General features: G+C 44.4%; 1 protein-coding gene across 1 annotated transcript in view; it reads left to right on the forward strand.

Moving 5' to 3' along the window:
* LOC121287549 (myosin light chain kinase 2, skeletal/cardiac muscle-like) overlaps positions 1-11,377 on the forward strand; it is a 198,954-nt gene extending 187,577 nt beyond the window's left edge. Inside the window, exons 4-5 of the mRNA XM_041205480.1 lie at positions 1,601-2,022; positions 11,268-11,377. Of these exons, the coding sequence (XP_041061414.1) occupies positions 1,601-2,022; positions 11,268-11,377 (532 nt within the window). The remainder of the gene's footprint in view (positions 1-1,600; positions 2,023-11,267) is intronic.
* Positions 11,378-12,924: the final 1,547 nt, after the last annotated feature.

Here is a 12,924-nt window from a genome sequence, read left to right on the forward strand (position 1 = left end):
TCACAATCATACAGCACAGAAGGAGGTCATTTGACCCATTGTGTCTGTAATGCCTCTTTGAAAGAGCTATCCAATTAGTCCCACTCCACTTGGCTTTCCCCCATAGTTCTGCAAATTTCTCCTTTTCAAGTATTTATCCAGTTCCCTTTCAAAAGTTATTAATGAATCTGCTTCCACCATGCTTTCAGGCAATGTGTTCCAGATCACGATAACTCACTGTATAAAAAAAATTCTCATCCCCTCTTTGATTCTTTGGTTGAACACCTTCGGTCTCTGTCTCTCTGGTTACCGGATCTCCTGCCACTGCAAGCAGTTTCTCCTTATTTACTCTATTAAAACCCTTCAAGATTTGAAACACTTCGATAAATCTCCCTTGGCCTTCTCTGCTCTAAGGAGAACAATCCCAGCTTCTCCAGTTTCCCCACATTAACTGAAGTCCCTCATGCCTTGTAAATCTCCTCTGCAATCACTGGCTGGCATTGACAGCCACCCTGGAACTGGAGACAGCATTGCAGCTGGGACTGAATCAATGACTTGTAAAGCTTTCACCATAATGTTCTGTATTCTATTCTTCTATGAATAAAGCCAAGGATGCCACATGCTTTTTAACAACCTTCTCAACTTCTCTGAATACCTCCAAAGATTAATGTCCACACGCCCATCCCCGGTTTCTCTGTTCTTGTACACCCCGCACAATCGCCCCACTTAGTTTACAATGCCTCTCTTTGTTCTTCTTTCCAAAGTGCATCACTTCACCTTCTTGGCATTAGGTTTCATCTCTCATCTGTTTGCTTATTTCACCAGTCTGTTTATGTCCTCATGAAGTCTGTTACTATTCTCCTCACTGTTTATTACATTTCCAAATCTTGTGTCACGTGAAAACTTCAACATTTTTTCCTGTATATAATATATAATATTATAAGATTATATATATTATATATATCAATTCAATCAGTGATTTTAACATTGAATCATAATCAGACAAGTTTTTAAAGGTCCCCAGTCTTTCAATAAGTGAGTGATTTAGTGAATGGGCGAGTGAGTACAATTCCCTCTAGTCTGAAAAACAACCGTTCAGCACTACGTTCTGTTCTTTGTCCCTTGGCCAATTTTATATCCCCTTTAATCCCTTGGGTATTTAAGTTTTTAACAAGTCTATTTATGTGGTACTTTGTCAAATGTATTTTGAAAGTTCATATAAACAATATCTACTGCATGGCCTTCGTCAACCCTCTTTGTTACTTTGTCAATTAACTCAATCAACATATTTTGCGTTTAACCTTTGCTAAACGTGATTCATTAAACCATGTTCTAATTTTGTCCCAGATTATTATCTCAAAGGTTCTCCACCACCTGGCATTATGTTGACTGACCTGTGCTTGGCAGGATTAACCCTCTCTCCTTTATTTAAGCAGTGCTGTAATACTTGCAATCCCCTGGCCCTAGTATCTAAGGAAGATTGTGGCCAGAGCCTCTCATCTTTCAATTTTCACTTCCCATCTGAACCCGCTACATGTTGCTTAATTCTCTATTGTCTTATTAACCAAATATTATCAGGCACCCCCTTTGATTCCTAATATACTTTGCTTTTCCATGTCAGCTGTGAGGAGATGGAAGCCAGGAGTGTAAGGTCAATAGCAGTCAGCACAGACAGACAACCAGAGGACAGCAGCCTTTCCGCCAGTAAGCCTGGACAGCGTGCCCAGGCCTCAGGGACAGAACCAGCGGGGGCTTCACAGAGTCACGACATGAAGTTCTCTGATTTAAATCCCAAATTTACCACCACGTCCCTGGATGAACCTGCAGATTTGGGGGACAGATCCTGTGAAGACCCCAAAGATCGAGCAAATAAAGGAATGCTGGAGGATGACTTCTCTGAGCACGGAGGAGAAACCTCAAACCATGATGAGTGTGCAGAGAGCGAGAACAAAGTGCCAAGGCTGGGCACAGCAGCATTGATCCAGGAGGAGAGCGCTGTACTGCAGGCCAGCACTGGCAAAGAGAGCTGCATCAAAGTGATCGGTAAAAATCAGCGCGGTTGTTGGGTCTTAGATATATGATCCTCATCCCCATACACCTACCCAGTGGGGTCATAGGATAGAGTCTCACACTGTCACATTCGGTTATCTAATGATGCAGCAGAATATATTTTTATACATGACCCTTCACAACTCCAAAATGTCCCAAAACACCTGACAGCTAATTAAACCTTGTTGACATTTATTTGCTGCTAAAGGTAGGAAGTGGAGCCTCCAATTTGTGCACAGCAAGCTCCCACAAACAAAAGTTTGAAATTTTTTTGCAGTGTTGGTTTGGGATTGAATATTAGCTAAGGAGCCCTCTCCTGCTCTTCAAATATGACCATGGGAATCTTTCATAATTACCTGAGAGTGCAGAAGGAGCCTCTGTTTAACATCTCATCTGAGAAATAGCACTTCCTCAGCACTACACTGGAAAGTGAGCCTGGATTTTGGCTGAAGTCTCTGGAGTGGGACTTGAACCCACGACCTTCTGACTTAGAGACAAGAATGCTAACCACTGAGGTACAATTGACACTGTGCGAAACTATTATACACCAGGGTTGGCTGAGGGACAATCCCTGAGAAGGGACATAATTTGATCTCAGTCAGGCTAAAGGGTCTATCATTAGCCTTGGATAAGTGAAAGCCAGGCCTGGCTCAAGCCCCTGTATGCTGCCTTTTCAGACATCCCTGTGGTGGAGCAGGGGTGGGAGTCACAGGGGGCAGGATGCGTGGGATTATACCCCAGTGTGAATTGACAGGACCAGTGTTGCCGTGAGTCTAGTAGAGGATGCTGGTCTGATGCAAAACACCCGAATCTATCCAGTGAGATATGGAGCACAGTGGCCATTGTGGGCCACAAACAGAAGCCACTATCTGGCTCCAAGACACTGTTTAAAGGGGGGACGTACTGTCAGAGCCTTGTCTTCTCTGCCTGTCAATCTCCAATCAGAGAAAAGATGAGTGCAGATCCCAAAGCTAAACCCTGAGGCTCACTTGCCTTGAAAATGAGACCACCAGAAACAAAGCAGGAAATGATACAAGAGAGCATACTCGGTTCACATAGAGCCCACTCTATATTGGCACATTTTGTAAAGCCCATCAGGGCCCCTGGAAAGGCATCAGAGCAAATGATGTGCCAGAAATTTGTGTCAAGTGGCCTGTGTTCAGAGGTTGAAATGTGGATGTCTTTGACAAGGCCAACATTTATTGCCAATCCCTAATTGCCCTTGAGAAGTTGCTGGTGAGCTGCCTTCTTGAACCGCTGCAGTCCATATGGTGTAGGTACACCCACAGTGCTGTTAGGAAGGGAGCTCCAGGATTTTGACCCAGTGACAGTGGAGGAACGGTGATGAACTGCTTCCATTGGCTGAGGGGTAGATAACCAGAGAGTACAGATTTAAGGTATTGGGGAGACCAAACGCAGACCAGGTGACCGCTTTGCGGAACACCTTCAGTCTGTCTGCAAGCATGGCCCAGACCTCCCTGTCGCTTGCCATTTCAACAGAGACACTGCTCTCATGACCACATGTCAGTCCTTGGCCTGCTGCATTGTTCCAGTGAAGCTCAACGCAAACTGGAGGAACAGAACCTCATCTTCCAACTAGGCACTTTACAGCCTTCCGGACTTAATATTGAGTTCAACAACTTCAGATCATGAACTCTCTCCTCCATCCCCACCCCCTCTTTTTTCCATATTCATTTTAATTTTTTATTATTTTTTTATTTATTTATTCCCACTTATTTTAATTATTACCATTTAAAAAATTTATTTCCATTTTATTCATTGTTTTATCCCCAGCTTTTAGCCTTTTCAATCTTTTTTCCCATCACCGTCCCCTCCCCCCACCCCATCGCCATTCGGGCATCTGTCACTTTCCAGAGCGCTTACCCTGGTCCGGCCATTATCACATTCTACTTTCTACTCTTAGTATCACTATTAGCACCTCCTTTAGCCAGAACCACCACTATTAACACCCCTTTGACCTTTTGTTTATGACATCTTTGGCAATCTCTCCTTTGCCTCCACCTATCACTGGCCTTCTATCCAGCTTCACCTGCTCCACCCCTGCACCCCCCCTTAAACAGTGTAAATTTCACGACATTTGTACTTCCCCTTTGGCTCTGAAGAAGAGTCACACAGGCTCGTAATGTTAACTCTGTTTTTCACTCCACAGATGCTGTCAGACCTGCTGAGATTTTCCAGCACTTTTTGCTTTTGTTATAGATTTAAGGTAATTGGGCAAAGCATCAGAGGCGACATCTTGAGGAAAGGAAATCTGCCGTCCTTATCTGATCTGGCATACACTTGACCCCAGACCCACAGCAATGTGGTTGACTCTTAAATGCCCTCTGAAATGGTCTCGCAAGACACTCAGTTGTATCAAACTGCTACAAAGTAAAGGAAAACTAATGAAACCAGACAGATCACCAGCATCGACCTTGGCACTGGAAATGACAACAGCAATCGCAGCCCTGTCGACCCTGCAAAGCCCTCCTTACTAACATCTGGGGGCATGTGCCAAAATTGGGAGAGCTGTCTCACAGACTAGTCAAGCAACAGCCTGAATAGTCATACTTACAGAATCATACCTTACAGATAATGTCCCAAACACCACCATCATCATCCCTGGGTATGTCCTGTCCCGCCAGCAGGACAGACCCAGCAGAGGTGGTGACACAGTGATATACAGTCAGAGGGAGTTGCCCTGGGAGTCCTCAACATCGACACCGGATCCCATGAGGTATCATGGCATCAGGTCAAACATGGGCAAGGAAACCTCCTGCTGATTACCAAGTACCACCCTCCCTCAGCTGATGAATCAGTGCTCTTCCATGTTGAACATCATTTGGAGGAAGCACTGAGAGTGGCAAGGGCACAGAATGCACTCTGGGTGGGAGACTTCAATATCCATCACCAAGAATGACTCGGTAACACCACTACAGAGCGAGCTGGCCAAGTCCTAAAGGACATAGCTGCTAGACTGGGTCTACGGCAGGTGATGAGGGAACCAACAAGAGAGAAAAACATATTTGACCTCATCCTCACCAATCTACCTGTCACAGATGCATCTGTCCATGACATTATCGGTAGGAGCAACCACCACACAATCGTTGTGGAGATGAAGTCCTGCCTTCACGTTGAGGATACCCTCTATCATGCTGCGTGGCACTATCACCGTGCTAAATGGGATAGATTTTGAACAGGTCTAGCAATCAAGATAGTGTATCCATGAAGCACAGTGGGCCATCAGCAGCAGCAGAATTAGAACACAATCTGTAACCTCATGACCTGGCATATCCCCCACTCTACCATTACCATCAAGCCAGGGGATCAACCCTGGTTCAATGAAGAGTTCATGCCAGGAGCAGCACCAGGCATAGCTAAAAATTTTGTGTCAACCTGGTGAAGCTACAACATAACATGCCAAACAAAATAAGCAGGAAGTGATAGACAGAGCTAAGCAATTCCATGCCAATGGATCAGATCTAAGCTCTGCAGTCCTGCCATATTCAGTTGTGAATGGTGGTGGACAATTAAACAACTCACTCGAAGAGGAGGCTCCATAAGTATCTCCATCCTCAATGATGGGGGAGCCCAGCATATCAGTGCAAAAGATAAGGCTGAAGCATTTGCTACAACCTTCAGCCAGAACTGCCAAGTGGATGATCCACCTCGGCCTCCTCCGGAGGTCCCCAGCATCAGAGATACCAGTCTTCAGCCAATTCGATTCACTCCATGTGATATCAAGAAACAGCTGTAGGCACTGGATCCTGCAAAGTCTATTTGCCCTGACAATATTCCAGCAATAGTACTGAAGACTTCTGCTCCAGAACTTGCCATGCTCCTAGCCAAGCTGCTTCAGTACAGCTAAGTCACTGGCACCTACCCGGCTATGTGGAAAATTACCCAGGTATGTCCTGGACACAAAAAGCAGAATAAATCCAACCCAGTCAATTACCGCCCCATCAGCCTACATTTGATCATCAGTAAAGTGAGGAATGGGTCATCAATAGTGCCATCAAGCAGCACTTGTTTAGCAACAACCCACTCACTGATGCCCAGTTTGGGTTCCGCCAGGATCACTCAGCTCCTGACCTCATTACAGCCTTGGTTCAAACATGGACAAAAGAGCTGAACTCCAGAGGTGAGGTAAGAGTGACTGCCCTTGACATCAAGGCAGTTTTTGGCCAAGTGTGGCATCAAGGGGTCAATGGGAATCAGGGGGAAAACTCTCCTCTGGTTGGAGCCATACCGAGCACAAAGGAGGATGGTTGTGGTTGTTGGAGGTCAGTCATCTCAGCTGCAGGACATCACTGCAGGAGTTCCTCAGGGTAGTGTCCTCAGCCCAACCACCTTCAGCTGCTTCATCAATGACTTTCCTTCCATCATAAGGTCAGAAGTGAGGATGTTCGCTGATGATTGAACAATTTTCAGCACCATTCGCAATTCCTCAGATACTGAAGCAGTCCATGTTCAAATACAGCATGACCTGGACCATATCAAGGCTTGGGCTGACAAGTGGCAAGTAACATTTGCGCCAAGCAAGTATCAGGCAATGACCATCTCCAACAAGAGAGAATCCAACATCGCCCCTTGATGTTCAATGGCATTACCATTACTGAATCCCCCACTATCTACATCCTGGGGGTTATCATTGTCCAGAAACTGAACTGGACTAGCCATAGAAATACTGTGGCTACAAAAGCAGTTCAGAGGCTGGGAATCCTGTGGCAAGTAACTCACCTCCTGACTCCCCAAAGCCTGCCCACCATCTACAAAGCACCAGTCAGGAGTGTGATGGAATACTTTCCACTTGCCTGGATGAGTGCAGCTCCCAGAACACTCAAGAAGCTTGACACTGTCCAGGACAAAGCAGCAGCTTGATTGGCACCACATCCACAAACATTCACTCCCTCCAACACCGATGCACAGATGTGTACCATCTACAAGATGTACCAAGGGTCCTCAGACAACAGCTTCCAAATCCATGACCACTACCATCTAGAAGGACAAGGACAGCAGATAGATGGGAACACCACCACCTGGAAGTTCCCCTCCAAGTCACTCACCATCATGACTTGGAAATATATCACCGTTCCTTCACTGTCACTGGGTCAAAACCCTGGAACTCCCTCCCTAACAGCACTGTGGGCGTACCTACGCCACATGGACTGCAGCAGTTCAAGAAGGCAGTTCACCGCCACCTTCTCAAGGGCAATTAGGGATGGACACTAAATGCTGGCCCAGCCAGTGAAGCCCACATGAATAAAAAAACCTCCTAACTGACTCCTTTACCAATGTCATTAACTTGCCTGGAACTCTCTGTGCTCTTGTTTTAAACCGTCTCCTGTGTAAAATTATTGAATGTCTTTCTGATCATGAATATTGTTGTGCATAAACTTAGATCCCACTTTTATCAAATAAAAATGGTAGTGACCGTGAGGAGATTTGGGACATATTGAGGATGTGACCGGTGATATAGAAATGCAGCCTCACTCTTTCCTTATATTTTCCTTTGGTCTGGTGTAAAGATTGATGTAACTTTCAATCAGTTGCATTTCATTGAGCCTTATAGCACCATGAGACCATTTGGTCCATTTTGTCTGTGCTGGCTCTTTGGAAGTGTTATCCAATTAGTCCCACTATCCCCGCTCTTTTTCATAGCCCTATAATTGGTTGCATTTTACTGTGTGTGATTGGCTACGACACAGGGCATTGATTACACTGTTACTGGAGATACCACCCACCCTGATGCAGTTTTCATCTCTGCTTGCCAGATTATTAGCACTTCCACTGGGCAGTGGAAGATGCCCATTTTGGGCTGATATTAAAGGCATCTTCAGGTACAGCTGAGGTGTGACAAGTCTGCTGCTAATTTTCACCTGCAATCCCTTGTGGATTTTTGAACCTTAACAGTGTTCAGTATTTGATTTGCTCACCCTTACAGGTGCTTAATAAACTTTCCATTTTCCTCTTACCTCCCACAAGGGAGCATGTGTCACTCTGGCAGTTTGCCAGTTCAGTGTAATACAAGAGTTAGGATTATGATGGAATAATCTCTCCGCTTGCCTGGATGGTGCAGTTCCAACAACACTCAAGAAACCTAACAACATCAACCAGGATAAAGCAGCTTGCTTGATTGGCATCCCACCCATCATCTTAAACATTCAATCCCTCAGCTGTTTCAACAATCTAATGGATTCCTGATCCCTCAGCTAAGCTTTGTTATGTTTCCTTGGCTGTGTGCCCAGACATCCATTAGAGTACTAAAACACCTGAGTCACAGAGAAAGCATTGCTTAATTGACAGCTCTGGCTCTCTGGTCTATTCTGTTAATGTCACTATGCTTATTTACACAAGATAAAGAGGTTTCAAGTGCTTTGAGTTTCTGATATTGAAACTTTAAAGAATTTAGACGATTAACATATTTATTGGGCTGCAGTAAAAGCAATTTTTAGGAATGAATACTTTTTAAGTCTTTTTTAATACATCCAATTGTCACTGTTGGGTTCATTTGTTCACTATGGAGTATAGAATGGGTGATTGGGCATGTAAGTGCATAAAAGTATTGGGGCCATGGGGGAGGGGGGCATAGTTTTATATGGAAAAATGCAAAAAGAACCTTTCAAAGGGTTTTCTCGTCCAGACTTCAGTTAATGACTCCTCTTAGCCTCCGTGAACCACGAATCCTTTAAAAGCTGGCCCAACTCCATGAACATATGAACATATAAACATATGATCATAGGAACATTGTGGGGGACTAGGACATGCCTTACTCTGCAATGGAGCCTGCCAGGTCGGGAGTGCAAGGTGCAGGCTCATGATACCTAAATGGCACGGGTGAAAATTGGAAACCCAGAGAATGGGGTCTAGAATCTCAAAATAGGGCCCCAGCTGTCATTTTCATACCTCCACAGAGTTCTCCTGACTCCATGAAAATTCAGCCCAATGTTTCAAGTCATTGACCTTTCATCAGGACTGGGAAAAGTTAGAAATGTGATCGGGCAGAAGACAAGAGAGTTTAAATGACAACAGGGTTAGTGTGGCACGGTCAAAGGGAATGGCACAAGTAAAGAAAGACAAGATGTGCCCAGAAGAGGTGTGAATGGCAGCTGTCCGAAAGCAAAAATGAAAAAAAGGTACAACCAAAACCTGCAAAGAGAAAATAAAATGGAGGCAGAGATTACGCTCTGAATTTGTTGAACTCAATGTTGAATCTGGGAGACTGTAAAGTGTTTATTTGAAAGATGAGATGTTGTTCCTTCACCTTGCTTTGAGCTTCATTGGAACAGTGCAGGAGGCTGAGGACAGAGATGTCAGTGTGACAGCAAGATGGAGAATGAAAGTGACAGGCCACCAGAAGCTTGGGGTCATGCCTCTGGACTGAATAAAGATGTTCCAAGTTGCATTTCTTTACTTGTCCCATTCCCACTCCCTTTGGATTTGCATCATCAACTCTTTTGTCATTTAATCTCTCCTGTCTTCTGCCCCAACCATTTTGTTCATTCCTCCCTCCCCTTGCCCTGCCTCCATCTCTACTCAATTGAAACCTACCGCAGATCTAGCTTTTTCCAGTACTGATGAGAGGTCATGACCTGAAATGTTAACTCTGTTTCAGTCTCCACAGATGCTGCCAGACCTGCTGAGTATTTCCAGCATTTTCTATTTTCAGTTCAGATTTCCAGCATCCAGAGTATTTTACTTTTGCATTTACAAAAGGGAAAATGCATTTAAATGCATTAATTTTTTTGAGGATATACCTAGTAGGGTAGATAAAAGGGAACCAGTAGATGTAGTATACCTGGATTTCCAAAAGACATTCAAATAGGTGCCACACAAGAAGTTAATATGCAAGATAAGGGCTCGTGAGACTGGGGGTAGTATAAATGCATGATGGAGGATTCGCTAATGGACAGGAAGCAAAGAGTGAGGATAAATAATGAATTTTCAAATTGGCAGGCTGTGACCACAGTGGAGTGCCACAAGGATCAGTGCTAGGGACTCAGCTATTTACAATCTATATTAATGACAAACAAAGAAACAGAGAGTAATATATCAAAGTTTGCTGATGACACAAAGCTAGGTGGGAAGGTAAGCTGTGGGTAGGGCAAAGAGACATTGACTGAATACGTGAGTGGACAACAAGGTGACAGATGGAGCATCATGTGGAAAAGTGTGAGGTTATTCACTTAGGTCATAAGAATAGAAAAGCAGGATATTTTTTAAAAGGTGAGAAACTTGTAAGTGTTGACGTTTAGAAAGACTTTGTTGTGCTCGTACAAGGAACAGAAAGTTAGCATGGAGGTTCAGCAAGCAATTAGGAAGGCAAATGGCATGTTGACCTTTGTTGCAAGGACGGGAATAAAGAAGTCTTGCAACAGTTGTACAGAGTTTTGGTGAAACCATACCTGGAATACTGTGTACAGTTTTGGTCTCCATATTTAAGGAAGGATTGGAGGTGATAGAGTGAAGGTTCACAATGTTGGTCCCTGTGATGAGGGGCTTGTTCTATAATGAAAGGCTGAGTAAATTGGGTCTATTTTTACTGGAGTTCAGAAGAATGAGAGGCGATCTCATTGAAACCTATAAGATTCTGACGGGGTTTGACAGGGTGGACACTGAGAGATTGTTTCCCCTGTTGTTTTCTTCACTCAGAATTGTGAATCTTTGAAATTCACTACCTCAGAGGGTTGTGGACACTCCATCATTGAATATATCCAAGGCAGAGGTTGATAGTTTTTGGTCTTTCAGGAAATAAAGGGATTGGATTTGAGGTAGAAGATTACCAATGATTGTACTGAATGGTGGGGCAGGCTCGAGGGGTGAAATGATCTACTCCTGTTGCTATGTCTTATGTTCTTATGTCATGAAGGGATTAATAAACAAGGACAATAATTTTAAAATCAACCGTGAAAAATACAATAAATGGAATAGCTGCACAGGTTCTGCTTCTCTCCTCATTGCTTCAGGGTCCAGGATTGAAGAATTCTGGTTAGGAGGCTCCCAAAAGCAAACGCTTGACAATGGCTGCCTCTCCTGTCAAGATTCCTGCTGCTGAGGGAAGATTCAGCTCTTCACCTTGTGCCTCATCAGAGCAGCAGATGGCAGCACAGGAGCCTTATACCAGGGCCAAATCCACCATCGGTCCTGCCGCTCTCTCCCCTCCCCAAGAGTGATTCTGTTAATAATTCTGTCCCTTTCTAATCATGGAATCAGTGACCTTGTATCCCTTCTCTCTTCAGAGGACAGACCCCCACTTCCGGCTCCATTTGAGCATCGATTTGTATCATTCCAAAAAGTGCCCGTGAGCGGCCTGTACAAGTTCAACCCGAAGGAGGTGCTCGGAGGGTAAGAGAGCATTTTTTGCAAAATCATAAAATAAAAAAATATATTTGGGCATTCTCAATAATTAAATAATGATAAATGCATAAAATGTTAGAGTAGAATATTAAAATGATCTTGTGAGTGAATGTATTGGACTATGAGAGGGAGTGGGGTGTTGACATGTAGAGTAAGGGGTTAGTGTCAGAGTGAGAGTCGGTGTGGTATATCAGTGTTACAGTGAGGGGTTAGTGTCAGAGTGAGAAACAGTGTGGTATATCAGTGTTACAGAGAGGGGTTAGTGTCAGAGTGGGAGACAGTGTGGTATATCAGTGTTACAGTGAGGGGTTAGTGTCAGAGTGAGAGTGGGTGTGGTATGTCAGTGTAACAGTTAAGGGCTTAGTGTCAGAGTGAGAGACAGTTTGGTATATCAGTGTTACAGTGAGGGGTTAGTGTCAGAGTGAGAGAGAGTGTGGTATATCAGTGTCGCAGTGAGGCGTTAGTGTGAGAGTCAGAGATAGTGTGGTATATCTGTGTTAGAGTGAGGGTTTAGTGTCAGAGTGAGAGACAGTGTGGTAGATCAGTGCTAACATGAGGGGTTAGTGTCAGAGTGAATGTGGGTGTGGTATATCAGTGTTACAGTGAGGTGATAGTGTCAGAGTGAGGGACAGTGTGGTATATCTGTGTTACAGGGAGGGGTTATGTCAGAGTGAGAGTGGGTGTGGTATATCAGTGTAACAGTGAGGGGTTAGTGTCAGAGTGAGAGTGGGTGTGGTATGTCAGTGTAACAGTTAAGGGCTTAGTGTCAGAGTGAGAGACAGTTTGGTATATCAATGTTACAGTGAGGGGTTAGTGTCAGAGTGAGAGACAGTGTGGTATGTCAGTGCTACAGTGAGGGGTTAGTGTCAGAGTGAATGTGGGTGTGGTATATCAGTGTTACAGTGAGGTGATAGTGTCAGAGTGAGGGACAGTGTGGTATATCTGTGTTACAGTGAGGGGTTATGTCAGAGAGAGAGACAGTGTGGTATATCAGTGTTAAAGTGAGGGGTTAGTGTCAGAGTGCGAGAGAGTGTGGTATATCAGTGTAGCAGTGAGGCGTTAGTGTGAGAGTTAGAGATAGTGTGGTATATCTGTGTTACAGTGAGGGTTTAGTGTCAGATTGAGAGACAGTGTGGTATATCAGTGTTACAGTGAGGGTTTAGTGTCAGAGTGAGAGACAGTGTAGTACATCAGTTCTACATTGAGGGGTTCGTGTCAAAGTGAAAGAGAGTTTGGTATATCAGTTTTACAGTGAGACATTAGTGTCAGGTTGAGAGAGAATGTGGAATATCAGTGTTACAGTGAGGGGTTAGAGTCAGAGTGAGAGAGATTGTGATATATCAGTGTTACAGTTAAGGGGTTAGTGTCAGAGTGAGAGCCAGTGTGGTATATCCGTTTTACAGTGAGGGGTCAGTGTCAGAGTGAGAGACAGTGTAATATATCAGTGTCGCAGTGAGGCGTTAGTGTGAGAGTTAGAGTTAGTGTGGTATATCTGTGTTACAGTGAGGGGTCAGTGTCAGAGTGAGAGTGGGTGTGGTA

Source organism: Carcharodon carcharias, chromosome 14 (assembly GCF_017639515.1).
Source record: "Carcharodon carcharias isolate sCarCar2 chromosome 14, sCarCar2.pri, whole genome shotgun sequence".
Classification (NCBI taxonomy): Eukaryota; Metazoa; Chordata; class Chondrichthyes; order Lamniformes; family Lamnidae; genus Carcharodon; species Carcharodon carcharias.